General features: G+C 42.7%; 1 protein-coding gene across 1 annotated transcript; it reads right to left on the bottom strand.

Annotated features, from left to right (window-relative positions):
* Positions 1-13,392: 13,392 nt before the first annotated feature.
* Positions 13,393-14,181, bottom strand: LOC142169095 (uncharacterized). The gene is made up of 2 exons (XM_075230302.1): positions 13,980-14,181; positions 13,393-13,808 (listed from the first exon to the last, which is right to left on the bottom strand). Exons 1-2 carry the CDS (start codon positions 14,179-14,181, stop codon positions 13,393-13,395), a joined length of 618 nt encoding a protein of 205 aa, XP_075086403.1.
* Positions 14,182-14,883: the final 702 nt, after the last annotated feature.

Below are 14,883 nucleotides of genomic sequence, written 5' to 3'. Positions count from 1 at the left end.
TCTCGACCATATGTCGAGCCTTCAGGAAAGAGATAACCTGACTAGATGCACTAACAGACAAACCCTTCCACTCCAATCTAGGAAACTTTGGCATCGCTAAGGTAACAGTCTTGGCATGGCAATCAAGGACGATGTGATATGGAGATAACCAGTCCATCCCAAAAATGACCTCAAAGTCGGTCATGTCAAGCAACAGAAGATCTGCTCGAGTCTCATAACCATATAAAGTCATGATATGTGACCTATAGATCCGATCCACAACAATAGAATCGCCCACTAGCGTGGACACATATACAAGAGTAACTAAGGACTCACAAGGAACATCGAGAAAATGAGCAAACAGAGATGAAACATATGAATACGTAGACCCTGGATCAAATAGTACCGAAACATCCCTACCGTAGACAGAAAAAACACTTTTGATCACGACGTCTGGGGCTATTGCATCTAGTCTGGCTGGAAAGGCATAGAACCTACCTAGAGCACCACCTGACTGGCCTCCACCTCTAGGACAGCCCCTACCCACCTGCCCTCCGCCTCTGGGCTATCGGACGACTGGTGTGGTAGCTGGTGCTGTAATCATAGGCTGCTGACCTTGCTGTACTGCCATGCCCCAAAGCCTGGGGCAGAACCTCCCCACATGACCAAGATCCCTGCACTAGAAGCAACCTCTCGGACCGGTGGACTACTGTCCCTGATGGCCCGAATACCCACTGGAGAAACCCTGAATAGCTGGTGGACGGTAGGAGCTTTCAGGAATGACATTGAAATAGGGCCGCACTGGAGCACCCCGAGGATGTGACGGTGCTGGATATGTGGGCCTACTAGACTGACCCCTCACAAAATGACCTCTGTCCCCAGACAGAGCACCACTAAACCTTCCAGAATATCAAAACCGCTTGTCCCTCGGCGTCTGCTCTCGGCCCCAGTGATATTCGGCTTAATGTATGCATATTTTTATGTATATTGCCTCTTATTGTGATCATGTCTTGTAGATTTTGGATGTATAATATAATGAATTGTGCTAATTTGTGGTATTTCTATGTGTAGAAATCATTTGGATGCGATTTGGAACGAAAGTGCGCGAATTGGAGTGAAAATGGGAAGAAAAAGCAAAAGTTCCCAATTGAGCACCACAGGCAGTGTGGGGCACTACCTGTGGTGCACAAAATAGAATGCCCAACAAACCTAACGCCAGGTCTAGCGCCACACGCTACCCTAGGTGCTGGTGACACATAGTTGTCTTATTTTGACCGGGATTTTGTTATTTTGACCACAATACGCCCCCAACTCATATAAACGCCAACCTAAACCTATTTTGGGGGAGAGGACGCTACTTTGAGAGAGGAACAAAAGTATGAAACACTTAGGAGCACAAATTTGATCAATTCTTCCATTCTTCTTCTAGTGTTAATTGATTTTACATTTGAAAACATTATTTTTGATGATTTATGAACATGAGTAGCTAAGAACCCTATTATTCTGGGGTCATGGGTGCTGCGTGAATGTTGACGTGTGACGTTTAAATTGACGAGTTTGATTTTATCACATTGGGTCATTTATTTAATTCTATTCTTAATTATTTTGCTGAGTAGATAACAATTAAATACTGTCTATGAATCTAGAGTTTAAATCAAAAATGGGAATTCTAGATTGCATATAGGATTAAATAGAGCAAGTTCTTGAACCCGGGTATCGGGGAACAAATTCGCAATTAGGATAGAAATATACCTAATTGTCTTGCTTTTTTGAAATACAAGAAGTGTAAATGCAATCTTGTTAGTCTTAATTCCATAGACATATAGGCATTAAGTTAGCTTGAATAGGCGAGTAATAACTCGACAAATTCTTATGAGTAATATCAACCCTGTTAATCAACAATCCAGATAAATCAATTAGTCATTTTAAGCCAAGAACGCAACAAAATTGTTAGCTAGCCTATGACCCTGGAATATCCTCGCCTATTGATTTTTATCTGAAATTTCTTAAGTGTTTTGGTTAATATCTTGTTATTTCATTGCTTGCAAGTTTCTTAGTTAGTAAATTAGTCACTTACACATTTTTTGAGAAATCTCTTGAATCGATAAGTTGTTTGAGTTTGAATCAGTCAAATGTTAATCATAAGTCTCTGTGAAAATGATACTCTACTCACTACTCTATAATTTGATGACCACGTATACTTGCGTGAATGTGTTTGGTCACAACAAGCTTTTGGCGCCATTGTCGGGAACTTAGAAATTAGCTACTTTTATGAGTTAAGCTTTTATTAGTTATTTGTTCATGTTTTAAATTTCAGTTTTCCTTGTTTGTGTTGACGGAGGCTCTTATATTGAATACGGAGGAGTGGAAGCGGAAAACACCTCCTTCCTCTTGACCTGAAATTGAACGAACACTTCACAGGCTGAGGAGGGAAGTCGAAGCTAGAACTAGAATAGAGTTGGATATCGTAGTTCAACCACAACCACTAGAGATGGCATATAATGAAGAGCGTCTGGTGATAGAAGCCGCAAGGCCCAATCTTGCTAATATGACTGAGGCTATTGTGAAACCTGATATCTTGGGTCACTTTGAACTCAAACAGTACATGGTACAGCTGATTCAGTCCACATGGAAAAATGTGGGTATGTCTCATGAAGACCCGCATTAGCACATTCAGAACTTCCTATAAATTACGGATACTTACAATTATCCTAACGTTTCCAAGGACTACGTCAGGTTTACACTATTACCCTTTTCACTGCTGGGGGAAGCCAAAGAATGGTTGCAAAAGGAGACCGCGAATTCGATCCACACTTGGGATGATCTAGCAAGAAAGTTCTTAATCAAATTTTTTCCCACTAAAAAGACAAAGTCGGTGAGGAGCCAGATTCTTGGGGTTCAACAACGGGATGGAGAGTCTCTTCATCAAGCTTAGGAATGATATAAGACGCTACTCAGAGACTGCCCACATCACTGTCATACTGATGAGGTGTTGGGTCATACTTTTGTTGATGGGTTAGACGAAACATAAATGATGAATCTTGACTCAGCTTGTGGGGGTAGTTGCATGGCGAGCCCATATAGTGAAATCCAACTCCTGCTAAACAACTTCACTGCTTATGATAATAATTGGCAAGGAGATGTGGAGTCACGAAGAGCACTTAAACAGAAAGAAACTAGTGTAATTAAGCTTGATGACTTCTCAGCCGTGAGAGCAGATATAGCAAAATTGGCAAATCAGATGAATAGTATGAAAATGCACCAAACACAACAGATGCAACATGTACAACAAATGTCTACTTCCTGCGAATTATGTGCTGGCAGTCACACGAATGACATGTGCCATACGAATCCTGAATCTATTTATTATGTGGGGCAACAGAGTAGAGGTCCGATAAATCAACATTCATAATATGGGAACACTTACAACCCAAATTGGATGAATCACCCTAACTTCTCCTGGGGTGGAAATCAGACGACTCAGAATCATTATAGGCCCCAAGGAAATTTAATCAACAACGTAAGCCAGCAAGTAGAAGAGAGTACTAATGACTTGTTGAAGAAGTTGTTGCTTGACAATCAACAACTGAGTACCGATTTCAGAAATCTTGAGAGACAAATGGGACAATTAGCATCAAATCAAAATACTTGGCCTATAGGCACTTTTCCCAAGAGAAGAACCCTCAAGTTAGTGCAATCACACTCAGAAATGGGAGGGAATTGAAGAAACACCAAATAAGAGAAGGGATAAGCCTATACTTGAGGGGGAGTTGATTCCTAAGGCAACACACGATTCAAAGAAAGATGATGAAAATTCAGAGCCAGTGAATGTTGAAAGGCCACCACTACCTTCCCCCAAAGATTACCAAAAAAGAATGATTATCGCATGTTCAACAAATTTCTTTCTATGTTAAGATTGGTGGATTATACTTCATGAAATTCCAAAATATGCTAAGTACATCAAAGATATAGTGGCTCACAAGAGGAGATTGATTGGATTCGAGACAATTACACTTACTAAGGAGCGCACTTCGAGGGTCCAAAACAAGCTCCCTCAAAAGTTAAGGACCCTGGTAGCTTCACCATCCCTGTGCGGATTGGTAATATTGATGTAGGCCGCGCTCTTTATGATTTGGGGGCAAGCATATATCTGATGCTCTTGACCTTGTTCAAGCAGTTGGGTCTGGGAGCTCCAAGACCAACCACTGTGATGTTGCAACTAGCTGATAGATCCATAGCCTACCCTGAAGGAGTGATTGAAGATGTGTTGCTACAAAGTGGGAAATTTATCTTCCCAACAGACTTCATTATTCTAGATTATAAGGCTGATGAACAAGTTCCAATCATATTGGGATGACCTCTCTTGGCTACATATGATGCAATTATTAAAGTGAGAGAGGGAAAAATGATTCTGAGGGTGGACAATGAGGAAGCTTTTTTAATGTCTACAAGGCAATCCAACTTCTTCGCCATTATGAGGAACTCTCTATGATATCTATTGTGGAGGTGGATGAGCAACTTATCGACACGAGTGTATATATAGACGATTCTCTAGAGAAAGAACTTATGTTGTTCGACAGCTTGGATATTGATGACGAGGTTGAGGAGATGATGTATATACTAGATGCATCGTGTGCCTACATACATGGATTGAATCCTTTTGAGCCCCCTAAATAGGCCAAGTGGGCCTCCTCCAAAGCCGTTGGTTGAAGAAGCTCCAAAATTGGAACTTAAACCCTTGACCCTTCATATTCAATATACGTATTTGGGTGGTTCTGACTCTCCACCAGTTATTGCTTCCTCTGACTTGTCTAGATGGTAGAAAGAAAAGCTGTTAAGAGTGATGTGTGGCGCAAGAGAGCAATTGGGTGGACGATGTCTGAGATTAGAGGCATTAGTCCATCCTTTTTCATTCCTCATAGAGGAAGGGCACAATCCAAGTGTAGAGCAACAATGCCACCTAAATCCAATCATGAAAGAGGTAGTAAGAAAAGAAGTAATTAAGTGGCTTGATGCAGGTATTGTATTTCCAATCTCTGATAGCAAATGGGTAAGCCACGTCCAATGTGTACCTAAGAAGGGGGGAGGGAGGATGACTATAGTGGTTATTGAAAATAATGAGTTTATTTCCACAAGAATTGTGACTGGGTGGAGAATTTGCATAGATTATAGAAAATTAAACAATGCCACCCGCAAGGACCACTTTCCCCTCCCCTTTATTGACCAAATGCTTGATAGATTAGCTGGACAGGAATACTACTGTTTCCTAGATGGCTATTCGGGGTATAATCAGATTGTTATATCCCCAGAGGACCAAGAGAAGACTACATTTACGTGTCCTTATGGTACGTATGCATTTAAAAGAATGCCATCTGGTCTCTGTAATGCACCTGCGAATTCTCAAAGGTGTATGATGGCTATTTTTAATGACATAGTTGAAAGATTTGTAGAAGTGTTCATGGATGATTTCTCTGTGTTTGGGTTTTCTTTTGATAAATTTTTAATGAACCTTTATAAAGTGCTTGCTAGGTGTGAAGAAACAAACTTGGTGCTAAACTGAGAAAAGTGCCATTTCATGGTACGAGAAGGTATAGTCTTGGGGCACAAGATGTCCAAAAATGGTTTGCAGGTGGACAAAGAAAAGATGGAGATGATTGAAAAATTTCCCCCACCGACATCCGTCAAGGGCATTCACAGTTTCTTGGGCCATACAGGTTTTTATCGTCGTTTCATTAAAGAATTTTCAAAATTTTCTTCTCCTTTTTGCAGGCATCTTGAGAAAGATATCCCCTTCAAATTTGATGATGCTTGTCTGAAAAAATTTGAGGAGCTAAAGAAAAAATTGGTGACTGCGCCAATTATCATTACCCCGGACTGGGCGCAACCATTTTAGTTGATGTACGATGCGAGTGACGTCGCAATAGGAGCTATTTTGGGGAAAAAGAGGGATAAAAGTTTTCAATACATTTACTAAGCGAGCAAAACTCTGAATCCAACCCAGATGAACTACACTGTCACTAAAAGGGAGTTGCTTGCAATTGTGTGGGCGTTTCACAAGTTCAGAACTTATCTAGTGGGAACCAAAATCATCGTCTCCAGGGATCACTAAGCTATAAGGTATCTGTTTGAAAAGAGAGATGCCAAGCCGAGGCTGATTTGTTGGGTCCTCCTTTTGCAAGAATTTGACTTGGAGATCCGAGATCGAAAAGAACAGAGAATCAAGTGGCTGATCACTTGTCCAGATTAGAAAATCGGAACCATGTGGATGAGGGTGGTTCGATTAAGGAAATATTTATCAGTTATTGGTAATGACCTCATGTGAAGCAATGTGGTAGGCAGACTACGTGAATTTTATTGCAAGTGGGGTGATGCCACTAGAATTGACACCTGATAATAGAAGAATATTTCTACATAATGTGAGGCTCTACTTATGGGATGAGCCACTCCTATATAAGCAGTGCGCCGATCCGAATGCCAAGTGGAATAGAGCTAAAGGCGAATACACTTTGATTTCAGCAAGACTACCAAAGTGTGGCAGAATTTTGTGCAAGCCTGACTCATTCCAGTTGAACACAACAACAAATGCACTCGAGCTCGAGTGTGTGTGGTATTCTTTTTTATGACTGGGAGACCCATAAATATGGGTGAGACCATACTCGGGGAGATGTCCTGCACCTGCTTTGGGCAAAGGATCAAAAGGTTCTTCTTTGGAAACCTCCTGACGTAGTACATGCTATCCCGTGAGGTACTGGAGTACCCTGGCTATGATGAGGTAGTAGAGGAACCAAAGGCATTGCTAGACATTACATCCTTACTGGAGTCCACATCAAAGCTAAGCCAATCTGCGAGGACTGAGAGGGACGAAAACTTCAACAAGTATCTTTATAGTTCCCTCAATGTGATAATGAGCAAGCTAGGGGTGTCAGATGAGGAGCGTATGCATCTGAGAAATGATCTATCCAGTTCTTCCAAAGATATGTTGAGAATTGCACTGGGCAGTCTCATTCACTTCTCTAAGGATGAGAACACTCAGGATGAGATTGGTGATGAAGTCACGGGGCCCATGGCTTTGGTACCCTTAGGAAAGGATGATGATAATGAGACCAGAGTTACGACTGATGGCCATTCTGAGGAGGTGGACTCCGACTAGCAGAGAGTTCTTTCTTTCCACTACTTTGTTTTGAATTTCTTATACTTCCTGACTTGTAATTTTATACAATTTTTATTTATTGTTATTTTTAGCTTCGTTTAGAACTTACATAGTCTAATTAGCTAGAAAAAAGAAAAAACAAATTAGAAAAAGCATGGACTTTTCCCGATGATGGACCTGCTGGACAATTTTCTTGAGGGATTAACGTGTGATTAAACAAATACCAAAAAGATTTTCTTTTGTTCTTTTTAGGATATTTAGGTAGTATCCTTGGTTTTTCTTTGGATGCCGATTCTTTTCCAAGGGTGTAGCTCGAACCGAGTGTTTTGTTTTTTATATTTTTTTAAGGAGTAGGATAGGGAGAAGACTGAGGTGCTCTGAGGTACCTGTTGACATGTTGGGTGTTGGAACATTAAACTATGGCATGCGCTCTGTCTTCCTGAATATTTAATTTGAATTGTAATGCCCAAGTAAATTAAGTAGCCTACTCTGTGATGTTTCTTTCTCAGTTGGTTGACTTGTATGCCACCTAGTGCATCATTGCTTAAATATTATCAACTCACTATGCTTGCTTGACTTGAGATTCGAACAAAACCATCTTGATTGAGTCAAGTGTAATGTGTATGTAAGGATTGGTGATATTCTGTGCTATCCTAAATAGTCTAGGAGCCCCATGTGTTAATCGAAGTGAAAGCATTAAGTTGTGCTAGTCTAGGAGATGACGTAGGCGTTTCTTGCTTGATCATAGATGTGCTTGTCACTTAAAAATAAATTTTCCATTGCTAGCCCCTTTGAGCCTATAGACCTTTTCTTTGGCACCCACATTACAAGTTGTATCCCTATTTTGTTCTTAATTTGAGATTGTTGAACCTTTACCTCCAAAGGTACATAATCGCTAAAAGAAGTAAGGTGCGGGATTGGGGAGTAAGTTTTGAGTGGAACCATGGAAGGGCTCTTTAGGTGCACTAATATTGTGAAAAACAAAAGGTCACTAGCCGATGAAACTTAATGTATGGAGCGTATGGAGAAAAGAAAGAGGAAAAATGGGGAGAAAAAGAAAAAATATTGCAAGAACGAAGAAAAATAATAATAGTTCAAATATTGTAGAAAACACACACACCTCCTAATCCTTCTAATTCATGCTAGTGGAAATATAGAGGTGCCTAATTGAAAAGAGGGCTATGTTATATATGGTGTATGACAAGTGAATTGGTTGAGAAGAAGATGTGCTCGATTTGTGAGTGTAGTGTATTAAATTGCTTGGGATGGTTAGTCACTATTCCTAAATGTATCCTACCCATACCTCAACCTACATTACAACCTTATAGTCCTAATTAATCCTAGATTTGGCTAGCTTAGATTAGTAGAGATGTACACTACGTGCATGTTTATGGTACGACCACGTGATGCACATGAATGCTTTATGAGAGTGAGTGAATTTTGTTCAATATTGTGATGTACTTAATTTATGTTCAATGGCATATTTGAACGTATGGGCTACTTCTGTATTCACTCTTTTTCTTGTGGTGAGGGCACTTGGTCTCATGAAGGATTGGTGATGTTGTACTCTTCTTTTGTTGGGTGAGTGTGTGAGTTAAGGATGCTTAGTGGTAACGAGTCGTCTCTTGAGGTAGGGTGTTTGTGGAGAGATTGTTTGAGTTGGTTGAATCGCATTGTGTATACTTGGTAGAGTCTAACAATGGGAAGAATGTAAAATTTGTGTGTTCATGCTTGATTGTCGGTATCGACCATAGTCAAAAGGTAGAGTATGTGATTGAGTTCAATGTGAATTGCTCTTTCATAGTGAGAGCTACGTTTTGGGGTGTTAATATAGTTCCATTGCTCGAGGAAGATCAAGAGTCTAAGTGTAGGGTGTTGATATTCGGCTTAACGTATGCATATTTTTATGTATATTGCCCCGCATTGTGCTCATGACTTTTAGATTTCAGATGTATAATATAATGATTTGAACTAATTTGTGGTATTTTTATATGTAGGAATCATTTGGATGCGATTAGGGATGAAAGTGCGCGAATTGGAGCGCAAATGGGAAGAAACGACAACAGTGCCCAGTTGAGAGCCACAGGTAGCGTGGGATGCTACCTGTGGTGCACAAAACAGAATGCCCAACAAACCCAGCGCCAGTGCTAGCGCCCCACACTACCCTGGGCACTAGTAATGCAGAGTTGTCCTACTTTGACTGGGACTCTGTTATTTTGACCCCAAGATACCCCCAACTCATATAAAAACCAACCTAAACCTATTTTGGGGAGAGGACGCTACTTTGAGAGAGGAACAAAAGTACAAAACACTCGGGAGCATGGATTTGATCAATTCTTCCATTGATCGGTCCAGTGGATTGCTAACCTGAAGTCTATCCCTGATGGCCCGAATACCCACTGGAGGAACCCTAAATAGTTGGTGGACTATAGGAGCTCTCTTGAATGGCGATGAAATAGAGATGCACCGGAGTATCCCGAGGAGGCGGCGATACTGGATATGTGGGCCTGCTTGACTGACCCCTAACAAACTGACCTTTCCCCCCAGACGGAGGACCACTGAACCTTCTAGAATATCGATACCGCTCGTCCCTCGGAGTCTACTCTCGTCCATGCTGACGAACACCCTCGATCCTCCGAGCTATCTCCACAACCAGCTCGCAAGAAGTCCATATCTCAACCTCTCAGGCCATAGTGGCCTGGATTCCAAAGTGCAAACCCGAAACAAACCTCTGCACTCTCTATGCATCGGTGGGGGGTATCCTAAGTGCATGGCGAAACAACTCAGAGAATCTCGTCTCATAGTCGGTCACCGACATCTGACCCTGCTGTAGCTACTCTAATTGAAATCGCAACTCTTCCCTCTAAGAGGGTGGAATATATCTATCCAGAAAGAGGCGTGTAAACCGATGCCAAGTCAAGGGAGGAGAACCTACTAGCCTACCGAGAAGATAGGACTTCCACCATCTACGGGCTCTACCCTCTAGCTGAAAGGAGGTAACGTCCACCCTGTGGGACTCAATATCCTCATGTTGTGCAGTCTGTCCCTGCAATGATCAATAAAATCCTGGGGATCCTCATGTCGCTCACATCCTAAGACAGGAGGATGTAGCATGGTCACCTATCCAATAGCTTCTGTGGCTCGCCGGCCGTAGCTGGTTTGGGCTCAGGTATAGCTTTTATAACTGGCTGAGCTCCGCCCATGGGTAGTGCGCCCGGGGTATGATATACGGAAGCTACATGCCTTGGAGCCTGAACAGTAGGGTTCTTTGCTCCCCCTATCGCCTGAGATGTGGCTGGGTCTGCTGGAAATAAACTAGCCTTAGTCATAAAATCCATGACCCGCAACATACAAACCATGACTTCTTGGAATCCTGGTGCGGGCATGAAATTTACTGGGGCTGGCTCCAATGCAGGAACCTCGCCCTACTCCTCAATAATGGCATCCTCCACTAGATCCACTGGTGGCACAACTGGAGCAACTCTAGGACGACCTCGTTCTCTACCACGAGATGGAGCCCTCCCTCTGCCTCGGCCTCTAGCAATAGGGGGATCAGCTCCTCCTAGGTGGGGTACATCTACCATGTGCGTTCTCACCATCTGTGAGAGAATAAGAGAAATATACTTAGCACAATATCAACTGCACGATAGGAGATGAAGAAAGAGTAGTTTCCTAACACCCTATAGCCTCTCAAAGATAAGTACGGACGTCTCCGCACCGATCAACAAGACTCTATTAGGCCTGCTCATACTTGTGAGACCTACATGAACCTAGTGCTTTGACACCATGTTGTCATGACCTAATTTCCCTTATAGGTCGTGATGGCACCCAACGTCACCGTTAGGCAAGCCAACAGTGAACTAGACATGTATTTATTCTTTTTAATAATTCCAAAGTAGTTGATTTTTATTTATTAAGTAAATGAAAAGTGGAAAATTTAATAAAGTAAAGCGTAAACTAATAAAAGAGAAAGTACGGTGAAATAAATACTCAAAAGCCATCAAGTGTCTACTATCATGTCCCCAAGACCCGGAGTCACAAGTGTATGAGCACTAGTAGAATATACAAAACACCTATGCTACTATCTGAAATAAAATAAACAGAAACAACAACAACAACAATAACATACCCAATATTATCCTACACTATGGGGCCTGGGGAGGGTAGTGTGTACGCAAACCTTACCCCTACCTTGTGAGGGTAGAGAGGCTGTTTCTAATAGACCCTCTCTCAGGAAAGCAGAGTACCACACTAATGAAAAAATACACAAGAAGGGACAATACCAAAAAGCCATATAAAAGCATAATAGAAACAACAAGACAGTAAGGTGATCAACAATGAAAGAAAACAATAGCTAGTCATAAAAACCTACTACCAATAGAAAGCGAGACTGCATGCCAATACTACTGTTATGAACACTCTAGACTACCTACTCTACTACCCTAATTCTCGACCTCCATACCTTCCAATCAAGGGTCATGTCCTCGGTCAGCTGAAGTTGCGCCATGTCTTGCCTAATCACCTCTCCCCACCTCTTCTTTGGCCTACCTCTACCTCTCCGTAGCCCCTCAAATGTCAACCTCTCACACCTCCTCATCGAGGTGTCTGTGCTCCTCCTCTTCACATGACCAAACCACCTAAGCCATGCTTCCCGCATCTTGTGATAAAAAGGTGCCACACCCACCTTGTCATAAATAACCGCATTCTGATCCTATCTAACCTGGTGTGCCTGCACATCCCTATCAACATCCTCATCTCTGTTACCTTCATCTTATGGACATGCGCAATCTTGAATGACCAACACTCAGCTCCATACAATATCGTAGGTCTGACCACCACTCTGTAGAACTTACCCTTAAGATTCAGTGGCACCTTCTTATCACACAAAACACCAGAAGCCCGTCTCCATTTCATCCATCCCGCCGCAATACGATGTGTGACGTCTTCATCACTCTCCCCATCCCCTTGAATAATTGACCCAAGGTACTTAAAACTCCCTCTCCTAGGGATGACCTGCGATTCCAGCCATACCTCCCCTTCCCCTCCTTAAGTATCGCCACTAAACTTACACTCCAAGTATTTTATCTTGGTCCTTCTCAACTTGAAATATTTATATTCTAGGTTTTACCTCCAAACCTCTAATTGCGCATTCACACCATATCTCATCTCGTCAATCAATAGAATATCATCTGCAAATAGCATGCACCTCGGCACCTCCCCTTGGATGTGGCGCGTCAGTATGTCCATCACCAGAGCAAACAAAAAAGGGCTGAGTGCCGACCCCTGATGCAACCCCATCATAACATGTCCTTAATCAACCTAACGTAGGCAACATGTACACCTCTAGCCTCCAAACATCTCTACAAAACCTCCCTCGGAACTTTATCGTACGCCTTTTCTAAGTCGATGAACACCATATATGTCCTTCTTTCCTCCCTATACTACTTCATCAATCTCCTAACAAGGTGGATAGCTTCTGTAGTCAAACGCCTCGGCATAAACCCAAACTGGTTCTCGGAAATATACACACTCCTCCTCACCCTTAGCTCTACCACTCACTCCCAGACTTTCATAGTATGGCTAAGCAGCTTGATACTCCGATAGTTATTGCAATTTTGGATATCACCCTTGTTCTTGTATACAGGAACCATCGTGCTCCACCTCCACTCTTCAGGCATCTTTTGCGTTCTAAAAATAACATTAGGTAACTTAGTGAGCCACTCCAAGCCTGCCTTGCCCGCACTCTTCCAAAAATCCATCAAGATTTCATCCGGCCCGGTCGCTTTGCCCCTGATCAGCTTATACATATCCCCCTCAACTTCATCCACTCTAATCCGCCTACAATACCCAAAGTCATAACGACTCTCGGAGAGTTTCAAATCACCCAGTACAATGCTCTTGTCCCCCTTCTCGTTCATGAGACTATGAAAGTAGGTCTGTCATCTCCGACGTATAAGCTCCTCATCCAACAAAACTCTACCTTCTTCATCCGTGATGCATTTCACTTGGTCCAAGTCACGTGCCTTTCTATCTCGTGCCTTGGCTGACCTGAACAACCTCTTATCCCCACCTTGGACCTCGAGTTCCTCATACAAATGACTAAAAGCTGCAGTCTTGGCTGCCTAACTGCTAGCTTTGCCTCTTTCCTAGCCAGCTTATAAAGCTCCCTATTCGCCCTCTTGTCCTCCTTATCTACACTTTCCACTAGCTTCATATACGCCTGCTTTCTTGATTTTCACGTTTCCTTGAACCTCTCCATTCCATCACCAACCTCCCTTGTGACCACCAGAGTAACCCTTTGAGACCCCTAATACCTCTCTCGCGACTTCCCTAATGTACTGCGCAGTCGTGGTCCACATAGCGCTTGCGTCCCCACTACTCCTCCACGCCCCGATAGTCACCAGCTTGAACCCTAACTCATGCACTTTAGCTTCCGTCAAGGCTCCCCATTTTATCCTATGTTGGCTATACATCTCCCTCTTCCTCCTCCTCTTCGTGATCTCAAGGTCCATGACCAGGAGCCTATGAAGGGTCGAAAGGTTCTCAATTGGGATGACCTTGCAATCCGTGCAAAGACCTCTATCGGACTTCCTGCAGAGTAAATAATCAATCTGAGTCTCGGCCACCGAACTCCAAAATATGACCAAGTGCTCCCTCTTCTTCGGGAAACTCGAGTTCCCTATCACCAAATCAAATGCTCTAGCAAAGTCTAGCACAGACGTTCCTACTCCATTTCTATCTCCAAAACTAAAGCCACCATACCATGCACATCATAATACTCCCCCCGACGTTGCTTCAATATGGCTGTTGAAATCTCCTCCAATGAAAAGCCTCTCAGTATGCAGGATACCACATACCATCTCATCCAAATCCTCCCAGAAACGCCTCTTGACTTCCTCATCCAAGCCTGCTTGTGGTGCGTATGCACTGATTATGTTCAAAGTAAAACCTCCAACAACTAGCTTAATAATCATCAACCTGTCATTCACCCTCCTAACCTCCACCACTAGTTCATGGAGGTCCTTATCAACCAATATACCTACCTCGTTCATGCCCCCCACCCTCTTAGAATACCAAAGTTTGAAACTGCCTACATCTCGCGCCTTATCTCCTACCCACCTAGTCTCTTGTGCACAAGCTAAATTAATTTTCCTTTTCTCGAGAGTCTTCACTAACTCTACAGATTTTCCAGTCAAAGTTCCTATGTTCCAAGACCCCACTCTCAGCCTAGTAGCTCCCTTAGCCCTCTTACCCCCCGTGCCCCCTCCCCCACGCTGACACCTCAGAGGACAAGGCCTTACCCTACCATTGTTCACCAAAGCCACTATAATCTAAGAGTCACTACGCAAGCACTATCCCGTAAACAAGCGACAAAAATAAAATGAATTACCAATTGCACTCCGCAAAGATGTACGATCCACACTTAATCCTAATCCCCACTATATCGGTTTAAGTTATCATCCTCTGTCATCACCTCATTATGCTTTTATATCTTCTTTGTCCACTGTTTCTATCCCTAAGTCTACAGGTGAGGCACTATCTCATCCAGGATGGCGACATGCTATGATTGACGAGATGTCTGCTTTACATGCCAGTGCCACTTGGGAGCTTGTTCCTTTTCCTGCAGGTAAGTCTACTGTTGGTTGTCGTTGGGTTTATGTAGCCAAAGTCATCCCGGATGGCCAGGTTGATCGGCTTAAGGCTCGTCTTGTTTCAAAAGGATATACTCAGATTTTGGGCTTGACTATAGTGAT

This window comes from Nicotiana tabacum, chromosome 14 (assembly GCF_000715075.1).
Source record: "Nicotiana tabacum cultivar K326 chromosome 14, ASM71507v2, whole genome shotgun sequence".
NCBI classification, from domain to species: domain Eukaryota; kingdom Viridiplantae; phylum Streptophyta; class Magnoliopsida; order Solanales; family Solanaceae; genus Nicotiana; species Nicotiana tabacum.
The sequence above is the reverse complement of the archived record's forward strand: the minus strand, read 5'-3'. Positions and strand labels throughout refer to the sequence as shown.

What these genes read in the sequence shown, in the direction of transcription:
- LOC142169095 (XM_075230302.1), bottom strand. Translation starts at nt 14,181, where the DNA reads ATGAACGAGGTAGGTATATTGGTTGATAAGGACCTCCATGAACTAGTG. An exon ending in TTTGGATGAGATGGTATGTG is followed by an intron (nt 13,809 to 13,979) that starts GTATCCTGCATA and finishes ATTTGGTGATAG; the next exon opens with GGAACTCGAGTTTCCCGAAG.